General features: G+C 38.4%; 1 protein-coding gene across 1 annotated transcript; it reads left to right on the forward strand.

The window, feature by feature from the left end:
- The first annotated feature begins 5,563 nt into the window (after positions 1-5,563).
- On the forward strand, positions 5,564-9,706 carry LOC308487161 (T-cell surface glycoprotein CD1e, membrane-associated-like). Its single transcript, XM_081025152.1, has 6 exons — positions 5,564-5,768; positions 6,070-6,366; positions 7,573-7,851; positions 7,997-8,275; positions 8,679-8,772; positions 8,905-9,706. The coding sequence occupies exons 1-6, from the start codon at positions 5,708-5,710 to the stop codon at positions 9,068-9,070; spliced, it is 1,176 nt and encodes a 391-aa protein (XP_080881278.1). The 5' UTR covers positions 5,564-5,707; the 3' UTR covers positions 9,071-9,706.
- Positions 9,707-10,577: the final 871 nt, after the last annotated feature.

A 10,577-nucleotide genomic window follows, 5' to 3' on the forward strand; every position in this document is an offset into this window, starting at 1 on the left:
TGTAAACTAATTGTATGAAGTATTTTAGACCAGTAGTTCTCAAATATCGAACCTTGATAAGTTTCTCACCTCTTTGTAACAAAATTATAAAAGAAGAAAAATGTAATAATATTATTATTATTAAGATAAATATTCAGATAAAAGGCCTGGTGTTTTTTTTTATCCTGAGAAAACACTTTCTGGGAATTATTGTCCTTTGAAAGTAAAATGATTGTAACAATTGATGCTAGATTCAAAAATATATATATTACTTAGCAAAATAAAAAGTTGACAACGAAAAAAAAATAAAGAGAGATATGTTGTTACAAGCCACAGAAGGGAGGAAGACATCCTGCTTATCAGAGTACACATACTATTTCAGGACTACATATACCTTACTAGCCCAGGAGGATTGCAGAATTACACATATTCCAAAGGGTATGTTTACACATGCCCCTAAATCAAATAAATGCATTGTTAAATGCCAGAGAATGGAGGACTAGGCACCTCAGGGGTAGAAGGAGAGATAAGAGAAGGGAAAGGGAGAGAAGTCTACCCACAGAGATAAAAACCCTCAAACAACGTAAGGAGGCTGCTTCCCTCTCTTAGATCAGCCCACCCCATGTCTCGCAGTGTACTCACTTTTAATAATAAACTTCTTGCTGTCCTATTGCTGTACAAAAAAATATCTTGTCTCTTGACTAAATTCTTTCCTTCAAGAAGACAAAGAACCAAGGTACAACATCATTCTTCGTAACATTGTAAACATCTCTGCTTAACTAAGGGCTTAGTTTCATGCACAGAACCAAAAAACTTCAACAAAGGTTTAGCTGGATGTTTAAAGGGGTCTTGGAGGCCTATTGGGTGGTGGTGTAGTGAAAGTATTCAAGCTTTAGCTTACATCTGCATATCATGGTGGGGGTGGAGGAGAAAGACTCCATGTTACCCAGAGGTTACCTAAAAGAGGCTGTTATTCTGAAAGTGTTAGCTGACCAACACATAGAAACCTGATACCTCAGTGAATTTATAGATTAATGAGCTCTGACACATCTATTACTGAGATTTACAGATGCTGTGGGCTACCATGAATGGACTATATTATTATTATCAGATAATCAGCCTCCTGAATATGTTACCTACCTATGTGTTACCTATATACATGCTATAACTTTTATTGAGTATTTTATGAAGTTCAGTGCATAATCATATCCTAAAACATGTTTTGTCCATTTTTTTTCATAGAAAAATAATATTTGAGAAGTTTTGTGTTATGAAATACATGTGAATTTTGGCCGTTTTCAGTTCCTCAGAGAAGATATACATCCTCTATTTACTGGGTCTTTGCATATAGTCTGTTCTCTTTTTCGGGTTAACTCCTAATTTTCCCTCAGAATGCAGATCTGTCATCACTTTCTGGGATTCCTTCTTGATCTCCCTGACTTGGTCCATTCCTCTTATCATTTGTTATCATAGTATTGTATAATTCTAAAGTCAGTGCTTATGATAGCTGTATTTATATATTAATCTGTATGAGTATTTTCCTTCACACTAAACTCCACCAAGAAAAGAACTTTATATCTCCTTCTCTAGTCTTACAATAATTTGCTCTTCCATTATGTGTTCAGTTCTTAGTAAAATGCCGATGCTCAATAACAATTTATTTCACGAATAAAAGAAAGAATGAATAAATGAATAAATTCAAGACACTTGAGCATTTTCTAAGACACAGATAATATTTTTAAATTTTAACTTAAAATATTATTTGAAAGAGAGGGACAGATTTACAGACGTCTACGTTTCTTTCTATGGCACCATGAGCTTGGCAGGTTCTGTATAGTCCATAACACCTACTTGTAACAACCCTTATGCCATGAACCATCCAAATACCTCCAGCTGGAGCCTCAATCTCAAAATTACCCAAATTGAACTGTGCGTCTCAAACCATTCTTCCAAAACACTTTATCTCCTTCTGGTCACAGTTTGTTTGATTAATCCTGATTACATCCGTGCTATTTTTGTTATTTCTGCTATCCATTCTAACTGCTACTACCTTTGTCCAGGTCACTAAAGTCATCTGCCATATTGGTCTCATCACTCTCTGATAAGTTCTCCAGATCTCATTGTGGTTTAGGGAATTTTCCTAAATGCCATTTTAACCACATTACTCATGTTTAAAATGCTTCACTTACTTGAAAAGCAAGACAATTCTTCAGTATGGCAAACATAATCAAGACCTACAAATTTCTACTTTGTCTCTTTTCTTTCCTTTGGTTCCTAGGCTCCAATTCCCACTTCTGTCATTTAAGTTTCTATATAATTCCCACTTGATTTAATACTAACTTTCTAGTATGTTATACCACGTGGTAAGGCAAATACTCCCTTTATTACTCTTTAGCAAAAATATGTAGATCTTACACATTTTTTCAGATAAAATTTAACAAATACATGTCAAACGTACTTGAACTTTCTGTAGAACCATGAGGCTACTACTCAAAATATGCGTCTGACCCCTTTCACCTTTCTGTGCACATGATTTAGTTCATCCTTTAGTTTCTAGCAGGAACAAAAGAGATGTTGCTGGGGATATTATGTTGCCTTAGTCCTTGATCTGTTTCTCTTGCAAGTACAGTGCCTGTTTTCAGGCTGGAATATCTTTGCAGGTAAACATATCATTCTGCAAAGAGAGAAATTTTGGGGTTACTGTCATATGACCAAATACTCTTGCAGCCTGAAAATCAATAAAACCACTGTTAATAAATCATTCTCTAATTAATTAGTGCCACATTTTATATGTTTTCATTTGTATTTATAGTATTTGAAAATATTCTCTTATATTTGTATTATTTATTTTTTACATGTATTTTGGGCTGTGGATTTTCTTTTACATTTCTTTTTTTTAAATTAAATTTATGGGGTGACAGTGGTTAGTAAAATTACATAGGTTTCAAGTGTATGTTTCTATAATACATCATCAATATGTCACATTTTGTGCTAATCACCAGTCAGTTCTCCTTCCATCACCATATACTTGAACCCCTTTACTTTCTTCTACCACTCCTCACCCCCTTACCCTCTAGTAAGCACTAAACTGTTGTCTGTGTCTATGAGTTTTTGTTTCTTTGTTTGTCTTTTTCCTTTGATGCTTTCAGTTTTATATCCCATACATCAGTGAAGTCAAATGGTTCTCGACTATTTCTGTCTGACTTATTTCACTTAGCGTAACACTCTCAAGATCCATCCATGTTGTTGCAAATGGCACTATTTCATCTTTTCTTATGGCAGAATAGTATTCCATTGTGTTTATATACATCTTCTTTATCCAATCATCTGTGGAAGGACACTGGTTGTTTCCATGTCTTGGCCAACATGATTAATGCTGCAACGAACACCAGCATACCTATTATCTTTATGGATAAATGTTTTCAGATTTTTTTGAGTAAATACCCAGGAGAGGGATTGCTGGGTTATATGGTAATTCTAGTCTTAATTTCTTGAGGAACATCCACACTATCTTCCATAGCAGCTGTACCAATTACATTCCCACCAACAGTGTATGAGGGTTTCCTTTTCTCCACAGCCTCTCCAAAACTTGTCATTATTTGTCTTGTTGATAACAGCCATTCTAAAAGGTGTGAGGTGGTATCACATTGTGGTTTTGATTTACATTTCCCTAATATCTAGTGAAGTAGAGAATCTTTTCATATGTCTGTTGTCCCATTTGTATGTTTTCTTGGGAAAAATATTTCTTCAGGTCTTCTTATTTTTTAATTGGCTTGTTTGTTTTGTTGTTGTTGAGCTTTATGTGCTCTTTATATATTTTGGATGTGAGCCCTTTATTGGAGGTATTGTTTACAAATATCTTCTTCCCTTTGGTTGTTTGCCTTTTTGTTTTGTTGATTATTTCTTTTTATGGCCAGAAACTTTTTAGTTTGATCTAGTCCCATTCATTATAAAAATAATTTTATACCAGTATTTCTTGCATCATTTATTGAGTTCTTTCAGGTTAATTTTTGGTTTTGCTCAGATAATTTGTTTTATAGAGGGAGTTATGTGGCATATTATTTGAGTTTTTGAGTATTCAAATTGTATTACTTTTGTCCTCATCAGAATATGATAATTTGCTTGAATAAAAAAATTTTAGGATTGTCTCGTTACCTCAGAATTCTGAAATATTTCCCCACTGCATTGAAAATGAGATATTTGAAACCAGTGTCATTCTCTTCTTTGTGAGCAGCTACTATTTTATCTGGAACTTTGTAAAATTTTTCTTTATTCTTAGAATTCATAAACAATACCAGGATGAAACTGAGGGTAGTTTTTAATTACTCTGAGCCTTATTCTGTGAGTCTTTTACATTTTAAAAGTAGAGGTTTTAGGTTGGGTTTTGTTCTGTTATCTTCAAAGGACTTTTATCTCTGAAATTTTAGTGTCTGATAAATCTTTTGGCACCAGGTGGGTTCTAACTAAAATGTAAGTTGAATGCTTATATGAAAACCAAACAAATGAATAGTATTTCAACTGCCTTCAGGCTGCCACAGCAAGCATCAATAAAAGGAACAAAAATAAAGACTCAATATATTAACTAATTCTCTCATGAACACTCCATTCCCCAGAAGTCACTTCCTCTCCTCCAATGAAAGTTCTTTCTAGTCAGACACCACCAATAGGACACCAGTACTCCCAGGCCATGAGCTGCGAAAGGAAGCCTGCATGACTGCCTTTCGTACCCAGAGTGAAGCTTGCCCACCAACCTGTAGACACACTAAACTCATTTAGGGTAGGGTGGGGATCCAAGGTCTCTGCATATCCCTTATAGACCTGCTCATACAGCATGAGTGAAAACCTATCTGCCTCTCAGCACACCACTTCTAGGTCAAGCCCACTCATGGATCCCTTTAACAGAGACAATTGATCTGACTGGGGAAACTGAGTAAAAGGTAATTTTTCTTAGATTATCTGATAATCTGTATTGCCACTGCTGCTCCTTTCTAGTATGGATTATGGACATCTGCCTGATGATTATACAGCTACACTCAAAGTTCTTAATGTCTTCTGGTAATGACTTTGTGAAGAGCAGAATTAAGAGACAGACGGGAGACTGAGGAGGCGGCAGAACAGGAAAGGCAATGAAAAGAATGAAAGTAGACTCCAGATAAAAAAATAATGGGTAAATAGAGAAATACAGGGAAGCCCAAGAAAAAGGAGAAAGGGAGGTTGGGAAGCAGATAGGAAAAGGAGAAGACCACAGAGAGATAAGGAATGGGGAGACTTCTGGAAGGGCCACTGGGCATCACTGAGGACCTTCAATCACTTCTTTTCACAGAAAAGGACATTAAGAACCCAAGTGTGAATGTGATTTTTCTAAGGCGAAGAGGTACTAAATTTTCAATCAGAAGGACAGACTTTGTCATAAGGCAGCCTTTATCATGAGTCAAGATTCCTTTTATATTGTTGGTGCAATAGGGACAGTCAGGAAGCAGATGAGAACAGGAAGAAACTCTACAAGCCAGATAGTGGGAGAGACGAGAGGAAATGAGAGACCCTGTGGGAGGCCTGTGGCTGAGGGAGGCAGTAGGGTTTCTCTGACAGGGAAGTGAGCAGAGGGAGGTTTGTCAGTTTGTGTGGCAAGGGAAGTTAGATAAGGGTGTGAGAAGGTTTGGAGGGGAGCTGATATCTGAGTTCTAAGGCAGACGTCCTGCTGAGGCATCCTTTGCTTAACAGAGCTTCAATGCTGCTCCTATTGCTCCTGCTCTTCAAGGAACTTCTCTGCCCTAGGGCAAGCACAGTGGGTAAGAACCTAGGTGGAAAAATACCTGTGGATGGGCATAGTGGAAAAGAAGTTCTGGGAAGGACCTGGGGGCAGGGAGTAATCTCCTACTGGGTGCCCTCAGACTTTGCATGCCAAGCTAATGCCAGGCAAAGTATCCTTGCCCAAGTCTGTTTCTCTCTCTGATTTTGGAAAATAGAAGCTGGACCAGGGGAAGGTGATATGGAATATATGTGCAAACTGTATAATTATAGCTTTCTTCTCCTATGTGGGCCCTTCTTCTATTTTTTCACACTCTCTCACTTGCCATATCTTTCTCTCAGCTCCTCAGGTTCTAGGACCCCATCATCCAGGAGCAAAAGAGCCCTACTCCTTCCACATGCTCCAGATCTCCTCCTTTGCCAACCACAGCTGGGCACACATTCAGGCTTCAGGCTGGCTGGGTGAGCTGCAGACTCATCGCTGGAACAGTGTCTTGGGCACCATCAGCTTTCTGCGGCCCTGGTCCCAGGGTAGCTTTAGCAAGGAGGAGTTGAAGAACCTCCAGATGTTACTGCAGTTGTACTTCCATGGTTTTCCCAGGAAAGTGCAGGCCTTTGCCAGTCAGTTTCAGTTTGAATGTGAGTTTTTTTTTTTTTTTTTCCAAGGTGACATTTGTCTGAGCTCTCTAACCATCTTCCATAGGGGAAGATGGTGTATAGACTCTGACCATCATCCAACTTCCCTGTCTCCCTTGGCTCACTCTCTCTCCTCTGCTTCACCCTTCACCACCATCCCTACTTTATCCCCCCTACCCCCCATACACACAGAAGAGCCTACATGTACATATCTCTTCACAGCCTTGAATATACCCTCATGTTCTGGCTTCTTGAAATAGTTTTCTTTCCAATATATGAAGGTTGGACAATTAAGTTCACCAACTCATCCTAGAAAAAATGCTACATACCTCATTGCTGAATATCACTACAGTCACCTTCGAAGTACTCCCCACTGGGAAGTTATGTACTAATGCCAGCACCTAGTCCACTCTTCAAAGCAATTTTAGAACTCTTTTTCTGGAATGGCCATCAGAGCTGTCGTCATATTACCCTTGATGTCCTGAATGTCATCAAAATGTCTTCCCTTCAAGATTTCCTTTATTTTCAGGTAAAGAAAGAAGTCATTGGGGGCCAGATCAGGTGAGTTGTGAGAGTGTTCCAATACAGTTATTTGTTGACTGGCTAAAAACTCCCTCACAGACAGTGCCGTGTGAGCTGGTGCACTATAGTGATGCAAGAGCCATGAATTGTTGGCAAAGAGTTCAGGTCATCTAACTTTTTTGTGCAGCCTTTTCAGCCCTGTTTGTCCAGTTGGTACAAATTCATAATGAATAATCCCTCTGATATTAAAAAAAGGTTAGCAACATCTTTGCAATAAGTTCACAAACTTAATTGTCAGGCCTCATATACACATATGTTTCCCTGATCTTCTTCCTACTAACCCCGGCCTCAGACTCAGCCTTTTCCATGCAGGATCTAACCTCCTTTCTCGCTGGCCTGAGCATTCATGTGGCCTAGCCTGTACCTAACCTCTCCCAAGTGAACTTTGTTTGACTTGTTTCCTATCTTTCTAACAGTCTTCCCATCTAGTCACTTCACATTAATTATCTTTATTATCTTCACATTTTCTTCCCACAAATTTCCTCCCTCTTTCCCATGCCAACTCTAGTGTCCCATGTGATTCCTGAGAAAAAATTTTCCCGTAAATCTTTTAATTTTCTAGACTCTTTACTTTTCCCTCCCTGTAATTCTTTCCATATTGATTCTCTTTTCCTTGTCCATCCCCAGATCCCTTTGAGCTCCAGATATCATTCAGCTGTAGAAAGTATGCCGGGAAGGCCTCAGAAAGCTTCTTAAATGGGGCATATCAAGGATCAGATTTCCTGAGTTTCCAAGGAAATTACTGGAAGCCATCTCCAGGAGCAGGGAGTCAGGCTCAGAATGTTTGTAAGGTACTCAATCACTACCGAGTTATTAAAGAAATTGTACAGCACCTTCTCAGTGACACCTGTCCTCGATTTCTGGCAGGCCTCCTTGAAGCAGGGAAGTCAGAACTGGAAAGACAAGGTGAGCCCAACTTTCTCTCCCCTCATATCCCTAGAACTTTAACTCTTGTATTTAAATTGTTCACTCTTTTTGTTCACTTTGAAGCACATAAGAGGCTATAGGGTGCCCCCCTTAACTCCATTTCTTCTCATCTTCTCCTCTCCAGTGAAGCCAGAGGCTTGGGTGTCCAAAGGCCCCAGTCCTGGTCCTGGCCGTCTGTTGCTGGTGTGTCATGTCACTGGTTTTCATCCCAAGCCTGTGTGGGTTATGTGGACACAGGGTGAGCAGGAGCAGCCAGGCACTCAGCAAGGTGACATCCTGCCCAATGCTGATGGGACATGGTATCTCCGAGTAACCCTGGATGTGGCAGCTCAGGAGGCGGCTGGCTTGGCTTGTCGAGTGAAACACAGCAGTCTAGGAGGCCATGAAATAATCATCCACTGGGGTGAGGAAGAACTGAAGTCCAGCTGGAAAATGATATTCTTTCCATAGCATTAGAGCTAATGAATGAGGAGCTGGAGAAATGGATATGAATGCTATGCACAAGAGGATAAAAAGGGGGAAATCCAAATAAAAAGGATGAAGAATGACAATTAAATATTTGAGAAAACAGAAGTAGAGGATTAGAAGTACTAAAGAGAAAAGAAAGAATGATCTAGTGATTTGGTGAAAGAGAGAAGGAGGGGAAATATCAGGGACATAGACTCAAGAGGAATTGAAATGAGGGCTTTAGAAAATACAGAAGAAAAAACTCTTGGAAGGCCCCACCTCTGCGATCTAAGAAGCATTAACAGAGGTAGATTAGAGAATATTTCAGAGATTGACATCCTTATTTTATCCCCAACTAGGTGGATACTCCATCCTTCCCATATTGATCTGTTTGACTGTAACAGTAACCCTGGTCATCTTAGTTGTGGTTGACTCATGTTTTAAAAAGCAGAGGTAAGACTTTTCTTGTTATTTTTTTTCAACTTCCTATCAACTTATTCTTTTTTTTTTCTATCTTCTTTTTTTCTTCTCCCTTTCTCTCTGATTTCCCTTCTTTGAGATCAAGATCCTTTTCTTCTCCCGCAGCTCAAATTGGAACATCTGCTCTCCCCATGTACCCAGCACTACCTTTCCCACAGAAGCCAAAACCCAAGACCCTAGGATTTCAGGAAATCAGCTATGCTTGGCACAGAAATCATGGATCAAAAACAGATTCTTGAAGAAATGGAAAACAAGTCTAAACCAACTCTGATGACATTTGTTTTACCTTATGCATAAAATTCTTGTCTGCTTCTTCTTAAACATGGTTCAAACCCTCCCCCCCCAAAAAAAAAACACCCACGATTTTGTTAAAATAGCTTGTTCTGGCAGAGATTCTGACTCTTTTGGAAATCTGCCCCTTCCCTTTTCCCCCTCCCACCACTTTCCAGCAATCTCTTTTCTGTTTTGGCTACATGTTCATCATTATTTTGATCCTTCAAACTCTAATTCAGACACCTATTTCTCATGGGATGTTCCCTGGATTGCCCAATTCAAATCTCTTATGAACTCCCCAGATCTCCCTAAATACACTTATCTTTTCTTACTCTAAACAGTAGTTATTTAGGCTTTTGATCTTCTTTTTTTGGTCTCAATTCCTTGAAAGAAGGATTTAGTTGTTTGTATTTGTGTCCATAACCAAGAGCCTAACCTGGATTCAGGACTAGCTTCATGGGCATTTGATCTATGCAGTCGTTACCATCTTGAAAGTCTTAATAACTATGGAACAATGGATTTATTTTATGCTGGCATTTTTATTTTGTACTGGCCTCACAAATTATGTAACTGGTCCTGCCTGAATGTTATGTTTCTCAATAAATGATGACTAAAATAAATTTATTGTCAAATTAAGTGATGTTGTCTTAATTCATTCCCTCTTTGACATTTCTGCATCATTTGGTTGTGTTTTTATTAAAATGCTTTCTCTTTTCCCTTGTCTCTGACCAGAAGTGAAGGAGGCAGGTAAAGGCTTCAGATTTCACAGTGATTGGGTGTTTGTGCATCTTTAGAGATATTTAGAGAAAATAATGACATATAAGATATCTTCTGTCAAAATGAGAATAGTGTTGGAATAGCATTCCTACTTCTCTGAGACTGTGTAGATGTGTGCCTTGGTAGTTGTGTGTATTCAGTGGAGAAATTAATATTTTGAGCAATTAGGAAGATAACATTTCTAATCTTCCTAATATTAGAATGGGGGTTGGGCATAATTTTGATTGGCAGAGTCAAAGCAATGAAAGAAAACAGCAATTGGATGCCAGCTAAACTATGTGTTTATTATTTTGGTTTATTATTATCATTATTATTTTTCGTTTTTCCATTACTTTTTAATATACATTTTTAAATTATCTAATTACTTTAATAAAGATATATTTGAACCTGTTAGAGAGCAGGAAGTTATTAGGATGCAGAATTTATACTGATGTCCAGTCAACAACACCTTTCTTTGGATGGGGTAATGAACAGATTGTGTAGATTTCTCAGTGGAAGATTCTATTTTCAAGTTAACAGTTCCATGATCACTTGTCAAGGCTATACTCTTACCCATGAACAAGGTTTTGGGGCCAGCCCTTTCACTATTGATACTCCATCACCTTTTTTATGACATGTTCAGACAGCTTATCTAGAGGCAGGCCACTAGAGTCTAGAGGGAAAGGTGGAATTTTAATGAACTGTTTGGAGCAATAAATGATAAGTCAAAGTTCCATCACATGGTAAAA

Source organism: Rhinolophus hipposideros (assembly GCF_964194185.1).
Source record: "Rhinolophus hipposideros genome assembly, chromosome: 19".
Taxonomy (NCBI): domain Eukaryota; kingdom Metazoa; phylum Chordata; class Mammalia; order Chiroptera; family Rhinolophidae; genus Rhinolophus; species Rhinolophus hipposideros.

Bases quoted from the DNA above. Each gene is read 5' to 3' on its own strand.
- LOC308487161 (XM_081025152.1), top strand. From the start codon at position 5,708: ATGCTGCTCCTATTGCTCCTGCTCTTCAAGGAACTTCTCTGCCCTAGG. The intron at 8,276-8,678 runs GTGAGGAAGAAC...ATCCCCAACTAG, and splicing joins TGAAATAATCATCCACTGGG to GTGGATACTCCATCCTTCCC. The intron at 8,773-8,904 runs GTAAGACTTTTC...CTTCTCCCGCAG, and splicing joins TCATGTTTTAAAAAGCAGAG to CTCAAATTGGAACATCTGCT.